The 24,217-nt window shown below is 44.1% G+C and overlaps 1 protein-coding gene across 1 annotated transcript in view; it reads right to left on the reverse strand.

Moving 5' to 3' along the window:
• Window positions 1–2,130: 2,130 nt before the first annotated feature.
• Window positions 2,131–24,217, reverse strand: part of PPP1R14C (protein phosphatase 1 regulatory inhibitor subunit 14C) — an 88,115-nt gene continuing 66,028 nt past the window's right edge. The window contains exon 4 of the mRNA XM_027056643.2: window positions 2,131–3,715. Within this exon, the coding sequence (XP_026912444.2) occupies window positions 3,641–3,715 (75 nt within the window). The 3' untranslated portion in view covers window positions 2,131–3,640. The remainder of the gene's footprint in view (window positions 3,716–24,217) is intronic.

The raw sequence follows: 24,217 nt of genomic DNA on the forward strand, positions 1-24,217 counted from the left end.
CACCGGCAGTCTTGCCTGTGGCATGAAAGGGGAAGGGGCCATCTCCGAGGCTCTCCTACCTGCTTCCCCGAGCGGTGGCCCAAGTGCCTGGGCCAGCCTGGCTGCTCTCGGCGGTTGCCCCTTTGGTCAGTGTCCTTGCGGACATGGTAGTCATGGCTCAAAATCAGCTCATGTTTCCAACCACTGTGCCCCTTCCTAGAAAGAGCCGATGTCATCACGTGCCCGTCGACTGTTGGTAGTGATTCTGCACAGCACATCGTCTTTTATGGGGACTTTAGATAGTAAATGGAACTCAGGTATCTGTGTGTTACAGGAATGGAAAAGCACTGTCCTCAAACTGTTCTTTCTCCCGATTTGGCCTCCTCTGGGAACTGATGGGAAGTACTCCGTGCTGAGCTGCCAAGGCCAAGTCCAGGAGATTTTTGTCAGGGGAGAAGGCCGGGGAGCCTGGAAATAGAGGCGCAGCACGGAGTCTGGCTGCACTGACCGACCCTCAGGAGCCGGAAGGCCTTGTCCTCAGGAGGGAGGGAGAACCCGAACGTGGCCGAGGACCTGCTCCCACCACAGTTTCCCACTCCCCACCCCTCAGCTCAGGGGCTCAGCTCGCTTTACATGCAGCTCCCGGCTTTCGCTCCTGCGGGGCACCGGAGAGCAACCCCCTGCAAGGGGCAGGAAAGCCTAATGGTTGAGGGGTGTAGAGTCAGACAGCAGCCCTCCGGTAAACATGTGACCTCCGGTAAACTGTTCAACGTGCCTTTTATTTTCTCTTCTGTAAAATGAGGATAATGCAACCTATCTCATAAGATGAATATCAGGGCCGGGCACCCAGGGGGCTCAGTCAGTTAAGCATATGACTTCGGCTCCGGTCATGATCTCACGGCTCATGGGTTCGAGCCCCGCGCCGGGCTCTGTGCTGACAGCTCGGAACCTGGAGCCTGCTTCCGATTCTGTGTCTCTCTCTCTCTGCCCCTCCCCTACTTGTGCTCTCTCTCTCTCTGTCTTTCTCAAAAATAAATATTAAAAGTTTTTTAATAAAAAAAGCTAAATATCAGGACTGAGATAAGGCATGTAAGTGCTTAGCACAGTGATAAATAAACAGATTTCTCAATGCTCGGGTGAGTACTAAACTAGAAGCTGGATACTTTGGAGTCATTCCCCTTAGTGCTGGGCTGTAATTCCTCTCCAGCAGAAGACAGAATGAGAAATAGTTTATGCTGTGACAGCATAAACATGGCTGGCTGAGCTCAGTAAGGTCAAGCTCGTCTACACAAGAATGATCCAATGGGCCAGCTGGTGCTCAAGCTAGGAGTTTGGGGTATAAAAAACAAACAAACAAACAAACAAACAAAAAACCGCATAAGGTCTGCTCCTTCAAATTCTGATGACATTGGTCAGAACTTTTTAAAGCTTCCCAGGTGATCCAAATGCACATTCAGGCCTAAGAACCACTCTCCCAGCCAGGAGAGAAACAGTTGAGTTTTCTTGAAGAATCTTGTATCATATGTATTCAGTGAGCAAACACGTATTGATCTCTTTGATGGGCCAAGTTCAGGAGCGGGTGCTTGATTTCTAAGACTCAGTCCCAATCTCAAGGATCCTAGAGTCTAACGGAAGAGACAAAGAGGTGAATAGACAGTAATAATACCGTGGGTACACTCTGTGATGGGGTAAATACTAGAAGCTCTGGACATACTTAGGAGGAGATCTAAACCAGCCAGCCCATCACTCAGGCTGGCCTAATGGAAACCCTGCAAATTCGGTATTTTTCCGTTTATAGGGTCCACGGCATTCTAACAATAATTGGAATATCTGATTGATTTCTAATTTTCTTGAGACTTTCTATCAGATGGAGAAAAGGGAATTATAGTTAAATGCAAAGCACATAGCCTGAGAGAGGGCTGGCATGGAGTCCAGGCAGGACCAAATACACAGAGTTCATCGGTTTCCTTCCCGGCCCAGGAGTGTTTTCCAGCAACTCTGCTTCCATCAGGAGAGAGCCAGGATCAGATGCCCGAAAACACCTCGAAAACGAAAAGCCAGATGGAAGTGCTTGGTACCCCTGTCCGCAGAACACCTCACAGAGTCAAGTGATCATTTTAACATGTTTTGCAATGAAATGTGCACGCAGAGTTGTAAGCAGCTCCATTTATTTGAGTAAATAGCTTGTAAATAAATCATTGGTAAACATTACAAAATTAAATACATTTTCGAAAGCTTGCCAGTATACATAAAATTCACAAACATAGTTCTTTTAAAAAATAAAATATGTTCAGAGCACCCTTGATAGAAAATGTTTAACCCTTGTCCTCGGACAGGGCCACCTAGAGACGTCTTACAGTAAGTGGGGTTTCTGTGGGGAGGCGGTGGAGGCCTCCTGGGGGGAAGGAAGAGTTTCTACTCTGACCTTTTACCCAGCCCACATCCATTTGAATGTTGACCCTTCTCCAGGGAGCTGATATATAACAGAGAGGGGCAGGGCTGGTGCCCCACACCTAGCTCCAAGCAAGGAGCCCGGGGTGCATGACTAGGGCCCGGAGCCGGAATCCTCACCACATGCCAACGAGACAACCAAAAACACAATCTCCGCCCCCCTTCCACACAAGCAAATGCCCCTGGATCAACTCTCTTGAGAGAAGGTGAAGCTTTCTCACCTCTATGGTATTCAACACTCGGTTCACCTGCTCTGGTCTAATGCTGTCCAGGGACGGAAGGGACCAGATCTACTTCTAGGGAGGATGATACCCAATTTGCTAAGTTTCCTTACGACCTGCTTTCGTGGGGAGAGAATAATACACAGTATTTGGTTGAAAGCAGAGAATTGATTGCTACACGGTGCTTCCTTTTCCCACTGCAAAACACCACTCAGCATGGGCATTTCTCTAGACATCTGAATAGTTCTTCAAATTAAGGGTTCATAAAACTTTAAAAGACCACAAACGAGGCAATAAGGACGTGACCTGGCAAAGCATCCCAAATAATGAAATAATATAAAGTCCATGAATTAAGCCCTTGACCAACTCGACTTTTTGTGGCGTAGCTCATGAAAATAACGGATACACTGACTTCGTTCACTTTGGTGCATAAAGTGAATGTTGAAGGTCAGCAGCAGGTCACGCGAAGACTGTCTCGTGACCTCTTGAACACACAGGTACTGTGACCTCCAGTGAAAGGAAAACCACAAGTTTATTCCGTCGGTGTGAAATAAAACTCACATCTACATTTTAACTTAGTCGTGTGGAGATATATACAAGAAATTCAACATCTGAGACAGTTGTACAACCTAGGAAAAAGTATTACCAAACTAGCTGTAAGAAAACCATCATCCCTGTATAGTTACGTCCTAAACCTCTGATTTCTCAAAGAAAACGGTGCCTGGCCCAGCCCATTCTTCCATGTCTGCCTGGTTTGATATCCCTGGTTGGGCTGAAACCAGAGTCGTGATATCCTTGCTATTAAAATATTACACTAGCAAAACCTTTTAAAACAAAAAAGGAACACTCTTGAATAAATGTCTAATAGACACCCCCTCCCCCCAAAAAAAGGTTCTCATCAGGGCAACTAGTCTTTAATAAATGTCTTCATGAAGCCCAAATCCCAGGACCCCTTCTTCGTCTCTGGGACGGTCCACCCTGTGCTAGAATTATACAGTCTTCTTCTGCGGAGGACTCAGTTTTCTCATGCCTCTTATCCGACAGAGCAGCTCCTGGATAAATTCCTAAAAGAGAGCAGAAGAAATTAATCTGGCAGGCTTGCTCTACCAAAATGTGGGGTTCAAATCTGCTTGAAGTCACTGAGGTCAACTGCAGTTAACTGTAGGTGATGAGTCTGGTTGGATGGGCTAACCCTCGCTGGTTCGCTACAGGACATTTTTTTTTTTTTCCAACGTTTATTTATTTTTGGGGACAGAGAGAGACAGAGCATGAACGGGGGAGGGGCAGAGAGAGAGGGAGACACAGAATCGGAAACAGGCTCCAGGCTCTGAGCCATCAGCCCAGAGCCCGACACGGGGCTCGAACTCACGGACCGCGAGATCGTGACCCGGCTGAAGTCAGACGCTTAACCGACTGCGCCACCCAGGCGCCCCTGCTACAGGACATTTTTAAACCAATGAAGCATAATTAAACCTCACATCGTGATGCCTTCTCGCCGCTGCTCTCTTTGGGGGAGAAAAACACAGGCTGCTCTCAGTCACCGACATTATTGATTTGGCCTCCAAAGGCACATGTGGTTTAGATCAGCTTTCTCAACCTTGAATCAACCTTTACTATGAGCATATGAATCACCCAGAGAGCTTGTGGGTTCTGACTTAGTAGGCCCAGGTTGGGGTCTGAAAGTCTGTATCTCTCACTGGCTGCCAGCTGATGCCAGTGTCAGTCTCTGGACCACCCCCGGAACAGCAAGGCTTGAATAGCGGTTCTCGGATGTAAGTCCTCATCAGAATCACCAGGGGACTTATTAAACCACAGAGTGCGGGGCCCAAGAATTTCTGACTCAGTAGTTCTGGGTGGGGGGTGAGGATGTGCATCTCTGACAGGCTCCCAGGTAACCTGCTGCTGGTTCCACACTGAGAACCACTGATCTACATCTCAGAAAGAAGAGTCTTTTGACTTTTTGACTACAGATCAGTTTTCTTTGAAAGCCACACACATTTTATATTTACAATCCAGTACATAGACACATACCTGAAATAAAAATCTAAAGAACAAATACTTAATGTACATAATACACTCTATATTTTCTATTCTTTTCTTTAAACATTTTTTTAATGTTTACTTGTTATTTTGAGAGAGAGACAGAGAGAGAGAGAGAGAGAGAGAGAGAGAAAGTGTGAGCAGGGGAGGGGCAGAGACAGAGGGAGACACAGAACCCCAAGCAGGCCCCAGGCTGCGAACTGTCGGCACAGGGCTCGACACGGGGCTCTAACTCACATAACGTGAGATCACGCAGGGCTCGAACTCACATACCGGGAGATCACGCAGGGCTCGAACTCACATACCGTGAGATCGTGACCTGAGCCGAAGTCGGACGCTTAACTGACCGAGCCACCCAGTCGCCCCTTTTCTATTCTATTCTAATTTCATTTAAAAGCCCATTTAAAAGTCATAGATGGACACCCAAAGATCAAAGAACAATGTAGAACAGTTCCCACTTGAGGCCTTCAGGAATCTTTCATTGTTGCCTTATGACTTAAAATTTTTGGCTACTCCAAAAATCCCATTTATTAGGTAATAATTACCTTGTCTTTCCATTTTATATTTGTCACAGAAGAAGCGGACAGCCAAACTTTCTGACCAGCCAGTAGCAGTCAGTGAATGACAGAACCGAGTACGTTGGGAATTTACCAAGAGAAAAACCACTGAGAAATCTTCGTCTCCACTTGGCCTTGTGAGGAACCACTCTTAAATTCTCCTACCAACCACAACGCTTAGTCACGGCCTCCCAGGCCAAATGATCTCTGCAACCACTCTCCAGCTCTAAAACACAAGAAGCTTAAACATTTAGGATTTTGTTAGCCACCAAATTTCTTTTTTTTTTTTTTTTTGGTAATGTTTTTGCTATTATAAAGTTATATGATTTTCCTAAACAACTTAGAGAATATAAGCCAGCAACAATTACTCCTCAGAATGAACCACTAATACATTTTCTCCTATGAAAACTGTGTTTTACCTAATTGAGATCACACCGTATAAATATGTCCTTTTATTCAATTTAGCATTATGTCATTATGTCAGCTTTCTCCCACAACATTAGTCTTCCTAACAACTAACTTCAGTGGTTATATGATCCTTTATTATATGGATATTCTACACTCCGCTTAATTTCTCCATCCCTGGATGTTTGGTTGGTCCCTGACTTTCCAGAATTATAAACAAAGCCACAACTAACATCTCGGTGCATGAATCTGCAATTTAGATTATCCTCTTTGGAGAGCTACCCAGAAAGGGGTCAAAGGATAAAAACATTTTCATCCCTGCCACTTCTGACCTTGGGCAGAATGGAACACATAAGAAGTAAAATGAGGCCCTATTTTAACTTTGCGAGCACTATTGTATCTAATCTAAAGAGTTTTCTAAAATAATGCCAAGTTTTGGGGGCGCCTGGGTGGCTCAGTCGGTTAAGCGTCCGACTTCAACTCAGGTCATGATCTCACAGTCCATGAGTTCAAGCCCTGCGTCAGGCTCTGTGCTGACAGCTCGGAGCCTGGAGCCTGCTTCGGATTCTGTGTCTCCCTCTCTCTCTGCCCCTCCCCTGCTCATGCTCTGTCTCTCTCTGTCTCAAAAATAAATAAAAACATTTTAAAAATTTTAAAAAAATAATGCCAAGTTTTCACACTTATTTTCAATTTTCATTTTGTTAATGAAGTGGGCATCTATTTCGCCCCCTGCTATGTGGTTTAGACAGTGTAATGTGAAACACACAGTTTCAGTTTCATTGTTTTTGGAAAGTGTTACTCAAATGACTGCTGTATGAACTTTAACATTTCAGTGTAGATTTCCTTTTTCTTTTTCTTTTATTGCCAAGGTCAGAATTACAAATCCTATCATTTATCCTACACTATTTCTATAACATATTTTTCATAAAGTTCATTATAAAAATAAAGATTAAATATCATAAGGAATAATATACCCTAAGCTACCGACCTTTCTTCTTCAAGACAAAAGCAATTTGGTAATTTAAATCGCATTCAAATTTTCTCAAAAAATCTATCATGATGTGCAGTAATCTTACTGATTAAAAATTTCAACAAATAATTTGTATTTATAATATATTAACATCAACAAATCTCTGAAATTTTATACTAGTGTAATTTACGCCTGTAACTTAATAGACCGTATTATACATATTTTTAAAGTGTTCGTTAAATTTGCATAATGAGGTGCTCAGCTAAGTTAAAAAAAACAGCAAGACCAATATTTATTCTCCATACAGAAACCTGCACTGAAGGATTTTACTGATTACAGATAATTCTCAAAGAAGATTCAAGAATCTGTAATCAAAAATACTTTGATGTCTCTTGTTCATATTACTGAAAAACTCTCTGCGTAAGTAACAATATATCTCATTTACTTCCGAAACAGATCACTCAGACTTGGGTTGGGGACACTAATTTAGTCAGAGAAAGGCTGCCCATTGAGGAAATGATATCTGATGTGAGATCTAAATTAATAGAGAGGCCAGCTCAGGGGAAGTCTGGGGGCCTGGGTCATCACACATGTGCAAAGGCCCTGCAGAGAAACAAGCAAGGGAGTGGGTGTTCCTGGTATGGAAAGGCCAAGATGAGTGGGGTGCTAGGGTCAGCTTACCAGGGCCTTACTGGCCGTGTAAGGTGTTGAGAGAATATTCTTGATGCAATGGAAAGCCACTGGAGACTTTCAAGTAGGGAAGCAACATCATCTGATTTCGGTTTTTAAAAGATCCCTTTGACTGCCACGTGGAGAGTGGATTTTATAAAGATAAGAATGCAAGACGGGGCGCCTGGGTGGCTCAGTCAGTTGGGCATCCGACTGCAGCTCAGGTCATGATCTCATGGTTTGTGAGTTCAAGCCCTGCATCGGGCTCTGTGCTGACAGCTCGGAGCCTGGAGCCTGCTTCAGATTCTGAGTCTCCCTCTCTCTCTGCCCCTCCCCATTCATGCTCTGTCTCTCTCTCCTTCAGATATAAATAAACATTTAAAACATTAAAAAAAAAAAAAAAAGAATGAAAGAGAGGCCAGTTTGGACCTGTTACAGAGATCCAGGCTAGGGATGCCAGGGCCTTAAAGTTTATGGAAATCGAAACGGAAATTAAGTGGATCCATTCCAGAAGCAGAGCCAAAAGACCTTGCTAGACTGAATGTGGGGCCCCAGTAAAACAGGAAGGAGACAGGGAAAAGGGGGATGAAGGTCTCTGACCCTCATCAACTGGAAGATAGGTGGTGCCATTATGCTGAGATGAGGGATAACTGGAGGGGGGAAAAAGCAGGTTTACAGACTTGCGGTGCTGAGATGAGGGATAACTGAGGGGGATCTTAGGAAGACAGATAAACATGACTTGGCGTCTCAGCTCCCGGCTGACGACATAAGCAACAAGCATCACTAGCATTTAAAACGGTGGCTTGCAACTAAAAAACAACCCCCCCCCCCCCACAAAACCACATGTGATCCACACACATAGTTAGAGGAACCTCGTCCCCAGAGACACAGGACCAAAATAAAAGTGTCTTGAAAAAAATATAACTCTTACTATATGTGATGCCCCTTGATACTTTATTTTGAAAAAAAATAAAGGTCAAGACCAGCTCATGGGTTACCGCCCACAGTTTATAAACACAATGATCTAGACTAAAGTTGATTGCTGCAGTAGCCCCCAACCACATATACAAGTGGTATAAATATAAATAATATAAATATAGATATTTATAGTATATTTATATGCAACCTATATTTCTATATTCTATAATAGAAATGATATAGTGTAGCTATTTAAATGTAAATGAATGGAAATAAATACACCTTAAAATTCTGTTCCTTATTCACACTATGGTCCCATTTCAAATAGTCAGTAGCCAGATGTGGCCAGCGGCCACCATACTGGTCATTGGGCCTATAGAATATTTGTCATCTCAGAAAATTCTGTTGGACATCGCAGGTGACAACACTTTGAATCACAAAGCTTGATGAGATAAACGTAGAGGAAAGCGTAAACAATAAAAGGCGGCTGAAGACCAAGGCCAGAGGCCCCCTAACAAGTGAGTTCTCGGGGAAGTTTTGGGACCAGCAAAGGAGACTGAAAAGGAGAAACCAATGAGAAGGCGGGAAAACCCAAGAATATGCTGTTCAGCAGTCAAGAAAAGAACACTTTTCTAGAAAGAAGAGACATTCAATCAAGCCAAGTGCCAATGAGAGGTTAAGAAAGTCAAGACAGATTCAAAGCCAGGGTTGGCAAGAAAGGGACCATTGTGTTCTGGCTGGGAGAAGTTTCAGTAGAATGGCTGGGGACGGAAACTCCTGCCACTAAAAGGTTCACAATGACTTTCTTTGGATAAACAGCTTTATTAAGGTATAATTGGCAGGCCATAAACTGCAGACGACCAGCACAAGTCCACCATCTGTGCAGTCAACATAATGGACACATTCAATTCCTCCACGAGTTTCCTTATGCTCCTTTGCAATCCCTCTCTCCTCCCCCTGTTCCTCTCATTCCCGGGGAATACGCTGTCACTATTAGATTAATTTGCATTTTCTAGAGTTTTATACAAAAGGAACCATGACACTATGTACTTTTTAGTCTTCTACTTTTTTGGTTTCTTTCATTCAACATAATTATTTTGAGATTCAGCCACACTGTTGGATTTATTAATAACTCATTTCTTTATTTTTTTAAGCACTGGGTAGCATTTTGTTGTATAGGAATACCACAGTTTATTTATCCATTCAGCAGGTGATGGGAATTTGGGTTGTTTTTAGTATGGGGCTATTATAAACAAAGTTGCTTAAAACATTCATATAAAAGTCTTTGTATGGAATATACTTCCATTTCTTTGGGGTAAATACCTAAGACTGGAATGGCTGAATTGCTGATCTATTTGTTTGTTTTATTATGTCTCTGTCTGGTTTTAGTAGCAGAGTATTGCTTACCTCATAGAATGAGGTGGGGAAGTATTCCTTCCTTTTCAAGTTTCGAAAAGAGTTTGTACAGATTTGGCATAATTTCTTCCATAAATGTCTGATCAAAATTCCCCTGTGAAGTCAGTTGGGAGTTTTTTGTTTTGTTTATGCCAATACCGCACTGTCTTCTAAGGATAGGTTTATAAGTTCTAAAATCAGGTAATGTTAGTCTGCCACCTTTGATGATCTTTTAAAATAAAATTGTTTTGACTATTCTAGGTCTTTTAAATTTCCTTAAGAATTTTAGAATCAACTTGTAAATTTCTACCAAAAAAAACCAAAACCAAAACCAAAACCAAACTCGTGCTGGGGTTTTGGTTGAGACTGCATTCAATCTATAAATCAATTTGTGAACATCAACAATGCCTGTTCTCAGCAACGTTTTATAGTTCTCTGTGTACAGATACTGCACATCTTTTGTCAGATATATTTCTAAGTGTTTAATATTGTTGATATTTTTTATAAGGGGTATAGTTTTATTTCAATTTCCAATTGTTACCAGCCATAGGTTTTCATACATTTACCTCATATCCTGCAAGCTTGTTGAACTCACTTGTTAGTTACAGCAGCTTTTTGCAGACTTTTACCTTTTGCAGATGTTCTTTATAGAGCTTAAGAATTTCCCTTCTATTCCTAGTTTGCTGAGAGTTTTTTTTTGTTTTTTTTTTGTTTTTTTTACCAGGAATAGAGATTGGATTTTGCCAAATGCTTTTTCTGCATCAGTTGACATAATTATAGAAAGGGCCTTTTCCTCCTGGTTTCTTAACATGGTGACTTACCCTGATTGATTTTTGATGTGTGTGTGTGTGTCTAGATATAGATATAGATATAGATATAGATATAGATATAGACATATAATGTTGAATTCAATTTGACAAAATTTTCTTTAGAAATTTTGCAGCTATGCTCATGTGGAATACTTGCCTACATTTCTTATTATGTCTTTGGTTTTAGTAGCAGAGTACTGCTTGCCCTGTATAATGAGTTGAGAAGTATTCTTCCTTTTCAAGTTTTGGAAAGAGTTTTTACAGAGTTGGTATAATTTCTTCCATAAATGTCTGATGAAAATTCCCCTGGGTCTCGAGTTTTTTGTTTTGTTTTGCTTTGCTTTGTATGTATTGGTGGGTTATGTCTTTACAGACATTCGTCTATTTCATGTAAGTTGCTGAATTTATTGGCATGAGGTTCATAACATCTGTAGACTCTAGAGTGATGTCACCTCTCTCATTCTTGATATTGGTAATTTGTCTCCTATCTTTATTTCCACTTAGACTAGAAGATTATCAATTGTATTGCTCTTTTCTGAGAATAAGCTTTTGCTTCACTGATTTTCTTTATTGATTTTCTGGCTTATATTTCACTGATTTCTGCTTTCATCTTCATTATTTCCTTTCTTCACCTTATTTTGAGTTGAATTTGCTCTTCGCTTCCTAGTTCCTAAGGTAAATTCTAAAGTCATTTATTGGAAAGCTTCCCTAATACAGACATTTCGTATCCTATGCTCACCTCTAAGCACTGCTTTGGCTGCATCTCACAGGTTTTTGATATAATTGGTTTTCACTTCCTTCATTTCAAAATAGTTTCTAATTTCATATGTGATTCCTCCTTTGGCCCAGGAGTTATTTAGAAATATATCATTTAGTTTCCAAATATCTGGGGATTTTTCAGACAACTTTCTGCTACCAATTTCTAATTTCATTATATTATTTAAAGAATGTACTTCGTATAACTTGAATCTCTTAAAATTTGAGACCTGCTTTATGGCCCAGGATGCGTCTGTGGTGGTGAATGTTCTGTGTGCACTTATAAAGAAGAAGGCTAACTTCGAGCAGGCCTCTTAACCACACGACTTGTACACATGCAGATAAAAAGGATGCCGATCGGATGCCGGCAGAACATGCCGATAAAAAGGATGAACAAAGTGGTTCCCCAGATGCAATATTTCCACAAGAAAACGATTCTCTAACCACAAAGGACATGCTCTTTTGTGACACTCAAAAAAGGGCATTCCTGACTCCTTTTTGACCTTTTCATCCCCCGCTAAAAGGGTGGACAGAAAGTCCCTGGTGGATGTGGGTTCTGCACTAGGTCTGGCATGGGCTGGGCTCAATCTAAAGAAAAGGAAGGGAATGAACAGTTATTGGAGGCCTTCTCTGTGTAGCCTATTGCCATTTTACTATGTTGAATCTAACGTAGTAAGTTTTATCATTTCCATTTTATAGGTGGGGAAAATGGATGTTCTAGTTCATTCTAAGTACTTGTCCAAGCTCACAAAGAAAATATTTGAACCCAGGTCTCTTGAAGCCAATTGAGCTCAATACAGAGGCACCAAGTCCCCGCCACGTGCCAGACTCTACCCTCCGTGCTGGGGCGCAGAGAAACGGAGAGGCTCTGCCTGACAGGGGCCCCCAGGCCAGCGAGGCAAGCAGACATGGAAATAGGCTCTGTCAACGTGAGACATCGCTAAGTGTGCACGCAGGGTCTCCTGGAGGGCAGATGGTCAGTGCACGCTGCCCTTGCCCAGTCCAGGCCTGGGACCGCTCTTGCCTCTCCCAGTGGATGACAGGCTGAAAGGTCATAATTCCAAGACACTTTGAAAGATGAGAAGCCCTGTGTCAATACAAGGAATCTAGAATCCAGAATCAGTGCTCTGGAGCCATGGCCCGGCTTCCTCTCCGTCCTTCTCCTCTCCCTCCCCCTCCTTAAAGGAACACCGTTCATTAGCCAAACACCTCTCTACCAGTTTTTAAGACCTGGTCATTCTGGTTTTCTAATGTGGGAAACAGGATTTCAGCTAACCGCCAGAAGTTTTCAAAGGCAAACAGACATTGCCCTGACCCATCATTCGAGACAAGTGGCATCTGTTTTTTAGGCTACCTCAGCAGCTTTGGTCCAAATGCTCTTCAAAATGCTCCCTGGCATCCTGAGTCTTCGACCTGAGAGCATCCCCCAGCGGCAGGGCTCCTGTGGGCTGCTGAGGGCCAGGCCCTGAACTGCAGCTGGACGAACTGTGTCACACACTGGCCTTTAACAAGAGGCTGGGGCCCTGTGTCCCCGGGGCCGTGAATGCCTTGGTGACGCAAGGAGCAAGGAAAGAGAAGAGAAACAAAGATCTTGGATTACAGACACAGGAGGGTCCTTTGAAACAAATACTAAAAAGATCTCAGATGGGTCCCTTCCTACAGAGAGAGAGTTGCCCTCTGCACACACAGCAGGAAGCAGGGTGGCCACGTGGTTAAGAGGGGGACTCTGTAACGGAGTGGGGGAGGACGGGGGCTGGGTTCAAATCCTTGTGCACCACTGCAGGGCTAACTATTTTCTCTGTGGCTCAGTTTTCCTCACGGCAAACTGAAAGCGACGATAATAAAATGCCCCCTCAAGGTTGGTGGAAGTATTTAAGGATTTGATGAATGAACAGAGGTGAGACGGGAAGGCGCTTGGACCACAGGCAGCAAGGCCGCAAGTGCTGTGACAAAATCCACGCTGGCCTCCCTCATCCCGCCTGGTCTGGGGTCTCGGTTCCCACAGCACCTGCCTCAGGGACTCCTGCCCTTGACTGTGCACACGCACACACTCAGGCACACACTCAGGCACACACACACTCAGAGAGGCACGTACTTGCGCGCGCGCACATACACACACACACACACACACACACACACACACACACACACAGCAGCAAACATGCCGCCTCCCACCCTCCTTGAGCTCCTCCCTCTCCTAACTCCTCTGGATCTTTGAACAGGGCCTCTGTCCCGCTGCAGGGGCAATCCTTACCCTCCCTCCACCTAACTCTCCTCCCTTAAAACAATGGAAAGTTTTGTCTCTTAATAAACACCTTTCTAAGTGACCCTGGGCCCCTCCCCCCACCTCAGTCCTGGGCACCATTTTTGTATCTTAGAATGCCCTGCGTTCACCTCCTTAGTCACGAACTCACCTGGGGACGACTCTTTCCCACAGTGTGCACCTCTTACTTCGTTTAGCATAGTGCCAGGCTCTCCCGGGCACTGAAGGCCTGGCTGGGGTTCAGACACAACTCATCCTTACTGGGCACCTTTTATGTGACAAGCACTCTGGGCAGTTTCATGTACCGTCTCACTTAATCATTATAAGCGTCTGATGACATAGGCTCAGAGAGGTGGAGAGGCTTTCCCCAGGTCACACAGCTACTGAGTGGTCAGACCAGGATTCAAACCCTACATTTAAATAAAGCCATGAGAAACCCGGACTCAGCTCCTGGGAACAGGTGGTACAATTCCCTCACTCTGTACCATGGTGCCCAGGGTGGGGCGGCGGTGGGGGTTGGGGGGGGATCTTTTTTTACTAAGCAACCAGCATAGGTAATTTTAGTCTAATTCCAAACTAAACTAGAATGACTTGAAGTGTGTGTGTGATAGACACAGCAATCTTTTAATTTTTACATATGGGGGAAGGGCTGACCAGGTATATAAAGGACTGTTTCCCAGGTAAGCTCTGGTTCCCCCAGACCATGAATGATCATAGCCTCTTCCCAGCACATAAATAGCTCAAAAGCCCTAAATAGCTGCCTTCTCTCATAGCTAACTTATAAATTAGAAAGGAACAAAAAGAGGAGGAGGAGGGAGCTAAAGGGGGAGAAAGAGAGAAGGAGAAAAGGGAGAAGAGAGGGAAGCTAGAGTGTTGACCTTTCTGCCCACTGAAATCCAGACTCTGTCCGGCCAGCGCTCCTCACGGCCATATGCCGTCTCTTCGTTTGACAATGCTAAGGACAACTTCTTTCCTTCCTTCCTTCTTTACTCTCTTCCTTCCTTCCTTATTTTCTTTCTTTCTTTTTCTCTTTCTTTCTTTCTCTTTCCTCTCTCACTCTTTCTTTCCTTTTCTTTCTTTTTCTTTCTCTCTCTTTCCTTCCTTCCTTCCTTCCTTCCTTCCTTCCTTCCTTCCTTCCCTCCTTTCTGCTTGCTTTTGGTTATCAACTTTATTGAGAAATAACTTATGAACAATAAATGTGAAAGAGTTCTTGGACCCACTTCCTGTGTGTGTGTGTGTGTGTGCACATGCATGTGAAGACTTCCCCACATCAACAAGCAATTCTGACACCAGCAGGGTGTCCAAGAACTCAACTCAACTGTGACACTATCTACCTGGTGACAAAAGTTTCAGTCCCACAGATGCCACTTCAGATGTCAATCCCAAGTCCAGGTTGTTACCTGTGCTTCTGACAAACTGGCTATAAATCAGGGGTTCCCATGACCCCTTCCTTGGATTTGATTAATGTGTTAGAACTGTTCACAGAACTCAGGAAAACCCATTTACTCACTAGATTACCAATATATTATAGGATACAAATCAACAGCCAGATAAAGAAATCCAGAGGGTAAGGTCATGAGCAACGGCACTTCTGTCCTCGTGGAGCCTGGAGCCCAGCACAGTAGCACAGGGAAGCATCTCCAAACCCTATCCTTGCAAAGTTTTTAGGCAGGCTTCATCACTAGGCATGAATGATAAATGCACTGGCCATTGGTTCAACCTCCAGCCTCTCTTCCATCCTGGAAACCAGGGAGTAGAATTGAAAGTTCCAGCCTCACGGGCATGGTTGGTTCCTCCGGCAACCAGCCCCCATCCTTAGGTGCTTTACAAAAATCTCCTCATCCACATAAACCCAGTTATGGTAGAAAGGGGCTTGTTATAAATAACAAGACACCCATTTCACCTTTGTGGCTCTGACGCTTTTCAGGAACTGAGGACAAGAGCCCAACCAAGTATTATAGCAGAAGATGTCCCCATTGCTTTATGGCTCGGGAAATTCTGAGGGTTTGGGGAGCTGAGTCAGGAACTGTAAATAAGCAATATATTTTGGTCATCTGAATGACCAAATATATATCTGTCTTACAAGTCACAATACTATAAAATTATACCTATTTAAAGGTCAGATCAGGGCGCCCACGTGGCTCAGTCGTTTAAGCATCTGACTCTTGATTTGGGCTCAGGTCATGATTTCACAGCTCATGAGTTCGAGCCCTGTGTTGGGCTCTGCACTGACAGCATGGAGCCTGCTTGAGATACTCTCTCCAACTCTCTTTGCCCCTCCCCCACTCACTCTAGCACTCTCCTTCTCAAAATAAACATTAAATAAATAGATAGATAGATATAGATAGATAGATAGATAACAGATCACTGCCATTACTCTAAAGTTTCTCATCTCCCTCTATAGCTCATCCCCCCTCCGCCCAAGCCCTATTTTCTATCTACAGTTTGCATTTTATGTAACTGGAATATTAATTATGTACCCTTTTTGCCTGGCTTGTTTCACTCAACATAATGTTTCTGATTCACTTATAGTGTTGTGTGTATCAGTCGTTCAGTCTTTTATATTGTTGACTAGTACTCCATTGCATGGATGTAACACAATGTGTTCGTCCATTCACCTGCTGATGGGTATTCCGGTTTGTTTCAAGTCTTTGACCATGGTGAGTAAAGCTACTACGAATATACATGTACAAGTATTTGTGGGGTCATGTTTTTTTCTTTCCTTTGGGTAAATGTTAGCAGTACCATGGCAGAGGTGTATAATGCACATTTAACTTTTTAGGAACACCCAAACAGTTTTTGAAAGTGGTTGTACCATTTCACACTCCTGCCGGCAGGAGTACGAGAGTTCTATTTGTTTCACAGCCTCGCTAACACCTCGTGTTCTCAGTCTTTTCAGTTTTTAGCCATTCTAGTGAGTGTGGAGTGATAAGATTCTCCTTTTTCTCTTCTCTTTTCTTTTCCTTTCCTTTTCTCTTCTTTTCCTTTTCTTTCCTTTCCCTTTTCTCTTCTTTTCTCTTTTCTTTTCCTTTCCTTTCCTTTCCTTTGCTCTTCTTTTCTCTTCTTTCCTTTCCTTTTCTTTAGGGGCTTGCCCACTCTCCTCCACATTGTCTTAGCAAGTCTTTGACTTTCTCCCCTCGCTCCCCTTTGCTGGCCACCTACTTCTACCCCGTGACCTGCAGATGGGACGCTGGTATTCTCCAAAGCTTGGGTCCCAGCCTCCTCAAGGCATGATCTCTTGGCCAGCCATTTCCCTCATATTCTCAGATCTCCTCTCTGCCTTTACCCCTGAGATCCAGGCCTGCATTTCCTGTGGCCCCCAGATGTCACCACAGGGACGTCACATGGGCACATCCATCTCAAAATGACCAAAAGTAAACATACTGTTACCTATCCCTTCCTCAAACCTGTCCCTCACCCTGAGGAATTCACAGTTTCCATTATTGTGTCCTGAACAACCCACCATATAGATCTTACATTTGCCTCCAAATTAATCTATAAGCTTAATGAAATTCTGAGAAAAATATCAATATTCAAGAATAGTTAAGACAGTTTGAATAAGAAAATTATGGGGTCGCCAGGCCCTTCCTACGAACTGATTGTAACACAAATGTCACAGTGTGCAGTGATAGACAAAGAGCCAGAAGTCAGTCCCATGTATTAGAAAAATTTGATATACAAGCTGATTACATATCCATCGGGGTAAGGACAGACTGACTGCTCACTAAATGGTACTGGGACAACATGGCAAATGTAAAATTAGATCCCTATTTCACACCGTACACAAAAACAAATTCAAGATGGTTTGAATACCTGGGGGTAAAAAGTAAAAGAGAAAAGTTTTAGAACAAAATATAGGAAGACTATCTTTCAGACACTAGAGTAGCACAAGATTTCTTAGGCACAAATCTTTAAAAAGCACAAGGCACGAAGGATGTCATTGATAAATCTGATTTCAACTAAAAGGTAAAGCTTCTGTGCACAAAAGACAACACAAACAGAATAAGGGCCACAGTTTGTGAAATATATTTGCAACCTACATAAAGGTCAGAGGATGGCCATCCACAATATATAAATAACTCTTCAAAATCAACAAGAAAAACACAAGTCAAAGGAAGGTGGACAAAGGATTTGAAACAGAAATTCCCAAAGATGGAAACATGAGCACATGCAAGAAAAATGTGTTCAACCTCACTAGCTAGCAGTCAGGACAAGGTGTGTTAAAACAACGAGATATCGTCAGATTGGCAAAAATTGTACAGTTTGGCAACGCCGGACATGGGGGTGATGAGGTTAAAAGAGAATTCTCAAATCCTGCTGGTGGGCATGCAAGCTGGCGCACATATTTCCACGCAATTCCATTTCTTGGCATATTCTTTGGACACACTGTGTACATGAGTCAACAGATCCAGAGTTATTTTATGCGTCATTATTCATAATAATAAAAAACTGGACACAGCCTACGTGAGTATCACCAGAAGAATGGATATGTTACAGTAATACACAGGGACGCTCCACAGCAGCAAAAATGAATGAACCAGAGCCTTCTGCGTCAACACGGGCAAATCTCAGAAATCTACCGTTGGGCAAATAAGCAAGCTGCAGAAAATCTGCAAAACATGACTTACACAGTTACAAAGCATGCAAGACCATCTACGTGCAGATTTGTGACTCCTACTTAGTCGCAGGAGCCCTATCCCTCTGTTTCCCTGGCACGGTGTTCAATACACAGGAGGTGTCTGGCGAAGGTTTACAAAGTAAAGGAATACATGCACGAAATAACTTTAATCACACAACCGTGGCCGTCAAGTGAAGGAGCAGAGAGAGGAGACACTGGAATCTTTGTGCACTAATTACGTGTGTGTGTGTGTGTGTGTGTGTGTGTGTGTGAGAGGCGGGGATTGTAGAAAGTATCGGCTGGCCCCAGCTACTATGGAGGAAGATTCTAAAGGTTCTCCTTTAGGCGCTGGAAATCTACACAACCTGGGGGAGCTGGGGAAGGTGAGAAGCATTTGGAGAAGGGTGGAGCCTAGCATGCTTGTGTGCACACACGAAAGATCAAAGAAGCAATAGAAAGAAAAGCAACATATCCAGTGCCCCGGTAAACCCGACTTTATATAACACGCAGCCACCTGATTCATGAGAGACTTGTAAGAAAGAAAACAGCCAAAGCATGTTTCTGTGGGGCTGGCCTGGCAGCAGCCGTGAAAGCAGAAGGTCCCTCCTCCCCCTGGAGTGTCTGCCGTGCGGCGCTGTCATGGGGCATGGCATCCCAGTGCCACGCTCTGCTCAGAGCTCTCGCGTCCCCCCCGTCCCTCCTGGGCCCTGTGGCTTTTAGCTTCCACCCCCTCCTGCCAGCTCTGGTCTGTGCCAGAGGCGGCAGGTGGACACCCATTCTGTAATTATCACCATGGCCAGGCGTCTGGGACCTTTCCCTCGTCACCCAGTGATTCATCTGTGATGCTCATTGATGATCCTGCGCCGCTCGGTCCAAGACAGGCCCATCAGAAAGTCGGAAAAGGAGAAACCACAGCATCGCTGCAAATCACCGCTTCGTGCATAATTGAACTACACTTCTGTCATTCTTTCAAGCCCTTCGAGTCATTTCGAAAGACAAATGGATACCACGCGGTAGCCCTCTAATTAGAAGGGCTTCCCCACAAAAGGATTTTTGGAAGATACACCTAACACTGCTGCTCAGTGAGTGCTGTCACCAATCCCCATAATTGTGTGGATCATTCAAGCTCCCAGAGAGGACGCCCAGCCGAACTCCGGGTGCTCAACCTGCTTTCCCAAAAAACATCACCCACCCCTGACACGAGTCCAGGGCAGAGTGAAGAGAGAAACAGCAGGTGAAGATCCTGAAAGTTGGGATCTGCGTGGGTCAGTGACTCCCCCGGGTACCACCCCCTCTCTGTCACCCCAGTCGATGCACCGGTCCCTCCCTTGAACACGCACATTCACGGTGGGGGGGGGGGGGGCATCCGCTCCAGATCCTGAGTCTCACTGCCCAGTGACGGCAGAGCCCAGTCAACCTACACAAGTTTTACGGAGCTACCTGACACTCCTTCCCAAAAGTCCGACATCCAGCAGAGGACATGGGGATCAGGCAAAGTGTGATCAGGGAGAGGGAAGGAAGAATTTCCAAATCCACCGAGCTTGCCATAGGTGAGGGCAACGGAAGGGTAGTACTTGCCTCTTTTAAAAGCAACGGCAACACCTGAGAATCGTCCCAAATGGCAAAATGTCCTCACCCAGACAACCAGCTAAGCATTTAAAGATCACCCTGTGAATCTTTATCGGCTTGCATATCCAGGTCCCACAGGAGGCCAGACAGGCAGGCAGTGAGTCAGCACTGACAAACAGCTTTGGGTGGGGAGAACGTTGCTTATCTTTTTTTAAATTTTTTTTAATGTTTACTTATTTTGGAGAAAGAGACAGAATGCAAGTGGGTTAGGGGCAGAGAGGGAGGGAGACGCAGAATCGGAAGCTGCTCCAGCCCCTGAGATGTCAGCACAGAGCGCGACGCGGGGCTCGAACTCCCAAGCCGCGAGATCATGACCTGAGCCGAAGTCGGACACTCCACCGACTGAGCCCCCAGGCGCCCCAAGAACGTTGCTTATCTTTAGAGAGGTTCATTTGCTCACAGTGCACACCAGAACTGATCCTGTTTATCGTGATATGAAAAGAGGTTTGTGAATCTGTTACGGGTAAGGGTTAGGGCCTGCTGTTGTTATAATCACTCCTGCCAACATAAATTCCTGAAGGTCTTACCTGCATCCTGGTTGTCTTTTTTTCCCTTCCTTTAACTTAAAACCACCTGACACTATCTTGTCCATTTATTTTCTTGACTATCTGCCTTTAGAGATTAATTTATTGTGCTGGTGAAAGCAGCCCCATTAATCTATTTTAGAGACTCGGACCACTGCTCTTGGACTAATTATTTTGTACCCAAATCCTCACCTTTATTTGTACACGGCAGAACAGTTCGTTGGCCCTCACCGTATTCAACCGTACCGGCCTTTAATTCTTCCTTCATTTACTAACAGGCCTCTTAGAACTTGTACACTTGCTACTCAGAAATGTCAACTAAAGTCCACATAAATAATCCCACCACAGTAAATAATCAGTGGAGGAAATCCAGCACAATTATAATCTCTTACTTTATAATCACTAGGAAAGCTAACTTGATCGAGGGTCCCATTAGCAATGAGGGAGAATAGTATTTGCTACAAACACCTGAATCTTGTTAAGATGAAATCTTACTGAATTTACAAACTGTGAGGTTTGTTTTTTAATTGTGACTCCCTTTGCTAAAGATACAGAAGTCCAAAAGCCAAGTGTCAAATTGCCTTTAATTCGTGTTCTTTCTTCCGTCCAGATAAGTCTAAACACAAGAAGAGAATGTGGCACTATTTATAACTGGGGTTGATCAGCTTTTCAAACATGATCATTCATTCTGAATGTAATGAAAAAAGAAAAGGTCATAAAATCACAATCAGACATTCGAAAATGCCAACCATTTAATTTTTTTTAACATTTATTCATTTTTGAGAGAGAGAGAGAGAGAGAGAGAGAGAGAGAGAGAGAGTGGGGGAGGGGCAGAGAGAGAAGGAGACACAGAATCTGAAGCAGGCTCCAGGCTCTGAGCTCTCAGCACAGAGCCCGGCGCAGGGCTCGAACCCATGAACTGCGAGACCGTGACCTGAGCCGAAGTCGGACACCCAACCGATTGAACCACCCAGGAGCCCTGAAAATGCCAACCACTTAAAGGTCCACTGTCCTTTAAAGCCTGTATGTCCTCCATCATGTGTTTTTAAAAAACAACAACCATTAATTACTGGGGGAAAAGCATCCAAAGCAAGACCCATGGGGCTCTTTCTATAATAGCAGCTCCTTCTTTCCTTGGGTCACAATTATTGCTGTCATCATCATTTTCACTATTTTCACGGTTATTCTGCGTCTAAGAGCGTGCAGTAAAGAATTTCACTTGCCCAGAAAGAGGGCTAGTTTCTGCCCTCAGCTCCTGGAGGGTTCTAAGCTCTTAGAATGTCTGCTTGATAAAAGTGTCTTTGTTTACCTGGGGGCCTTGCGCCATGCTGGAGAGTCTAACAAGGTGACTTAGGGTGGGGGCTTTGGGTCATCTGATGTCAGCTCATTATACCAAGGGACTGGAGACTGAAGTCAGCCACGTGGGCAGTCTACTGTGTCTCTGTGACCAAGTCCCAATAAAACCTCTGGGCGTCAAGGCTCAGGTGAGTTTCCCTGGTTGCCAATACTCTGAACACATTGTCACACATCAGAGCTGAGAGAATCAATACTCTCCAGGACTCTGCCAAAAAAGGACAGCTGGAGACTCTGTGTTTGGAACTTTGCTGGACTGTGCCCCACATACCCTTCCCTTGGCTGATTTTCATCTGTAACCATTGACTGTACAAAAATGAAATTATGGGTATAGAAACTCTCAGTGAGTGCCATGGGTCCTTCCGGAAAATTATCAAACATTAGTATGGTCTTAGTGACCCCTAAACTTACCATTGGTGTCAGAAGTGAGGATGGGCTTATAGACTGCTCCCTAACTTTGCAGAGTGCTGAATAAAGACCAAAAAAGAAATGCAGAGGTTTGCTCTATGACTGCATGCCTTTGGAAAGTTTACCTAACCCTTCTGGGTTGATTTTCCTCCATGAAGACAATCTCTCTTTTTTTTTTTTAATGTTTATTTTTGAGTTGGGGGGGGAGGGTTCAAGAGAGAGGGAGACACAGAATCTGAAGCAGGCTCCAGGCTCTGAGCTGTCAGCACAGAACCCAATGTGGGGCTCGAACTCACAAACCATGAGATCATGACCTGAGTTGAAGTCGGACGCTTAACTGGCTGGGCCACCCAGGTGCCCCTCCATGAAGACCATCTTAATCAGATTTGAAAATATTCCAGAGAGGAGCTTGTGCTGACCTAGTGAGAATTCACAAAAAGACAGTGAGAAATAGAGCACAGGGTATAGACTCAAATATGGGTCCAAATGCTAGGTCCAGCACAACCTGGCTTCTTGTCCCTGGGCAGAGGGGTCCCGGTGCATAAAAAGCCCTCGTGAAAGTATGCGATCAACTGGCATACTGGGATCAAAATCCTTTTGGCTACTTGGAAAAGTTATTCTTCTTTCTGATTAGTAAACCCCAATCCTTTATTACTCACCTGCCTAATTACGCTAAAACATAGTAAGGCTCTGCTAGCCAATGGCTACAACCACTAGAATGTCATTTGCATTGATTTCAGGCTTACTTCGAAAGCTCCCAGTTCTCTCACTGTTCAGAAACATTGTTCTCAATGTGACAGCTTCCAAAGGGCGTATTTCAACTCATTCATCCAGCATTCAAGCTCTCTTCCTCATCCCAGCTCCAAACTGCAGTCTTTTTGGAGGAAACCCCATGAGAGCCCGGAAGAAAAGGTTCCTCTGCAGGTGGGCACTATGACCCATTTAAACAGAGTGAAACGGCCACTTCCTTGGATTTATCACGTATGGATCCCCTGAAATCACATTCCATTTGGCAATTTGGTAACTCACTTAGAAAACCATGGGATAAGCAGACACCCTGGCAATTCTGTCCTTTTATTCTGATTTTAATACCCTTTAAGCACTTAATTCTCACCATAGTTAACTGTGAACTTAAGAGAGGCTTTTTTTTTTATTTTTTAAATGTTTATTTATTTTGAGAGAGAGAGAGAGAGAGAGAGCGCATGAGTGAGGGAGGGGCAGAGAGACAGAGAGGGAGAAAAAGAATCCCAAGCAGGCTCCGCGATATCAGCACAGAGCCCAACACGGGGCTCCATCTCATGACCTTGAGATCATGACCTGAGCTGAAATCAAGAGTCAGATGCTTCACCGACTGAGCCACTCAGCTGCCCCGAGAGACTATTTTTTAAATGGGCACACAGGTTCACCGCTTTATTGAAGTCCCTAGATTAGTTACAGGCACATAGATGTTCAACAAACATTTGCTGAGCAAACGAAAATGCCAAGGTGTGTGTCCTCTAGTCGCACATAGCCTGTGTTGTAAATACCCAGTTTATATTTTGTCTCCACTGCAATCAGCTCAGAACAGGAGCTCCGAGGGCTTCCATGCACCTCCATGTACACATAACTGAACCATGTTTTGCAGGACAGGTTGAAATGCTAAATGGAGACAGAGCTGATGTGAGCAGGATAAGTTAACAATGGTGCCCACAGAAGTTGGTCAGAAAAGCAAGATGGAGTCACCATGATACCACAGAGAAAGGAGATCCCGCCTTCTTCCCATTGACACGGGGAGAACAACCAAGCAGGCCCGACTTTTGAGAAACGCCGGTCAATTTCTATTTGCGAACCATGATTACACATCCATTTCCTGCACTATCCTGGTTCCATGACATTTCCATGACCCAGACGATTACCGGAACCCAATGAGATGCCTCTCACCACCTACTCACAGACTTAGTCATCCTGCATGAAACCCTGACGCATATCGACCTACGGACTCTGATTGCCGAAATCATATGTAACATCGTAACCTCTCTTTCAAATAATGAAATAAATGCACAGGAAAAAAATATGATGTTTATCAGAGAGCAATGGCACAGCCACTGTCAACTATAAAAAGGGATGTTTAGAAGTACACTGACTGGACTGACAAGTCCCCTAACAGATGGTAAGACAGAGCCCTCGAGCCCGTATTAAATACATTTTCTGTCCACCATATCAGTACAAGGGAAGTGCTCCTATGTGACCCTAAGATTTGAAACCCATGCAGT

Source organism: Acinonyx jubatus, chromosome B2, assembly GCF_027475565.1.
Source record: "Acinonyx jubatus isolate Ajub_Pintada_27869175 chromosome B2, VMU_Ajub_asm_v1.0, whole genome shotgun sequence".
In the NCBI taxonomy this organism is placed as follows: Eukaryota; Metazoa; Chordata; class Mammalia; order Carnivora; family Felidae; genus Acinonyx; species Acinonyx jubatus.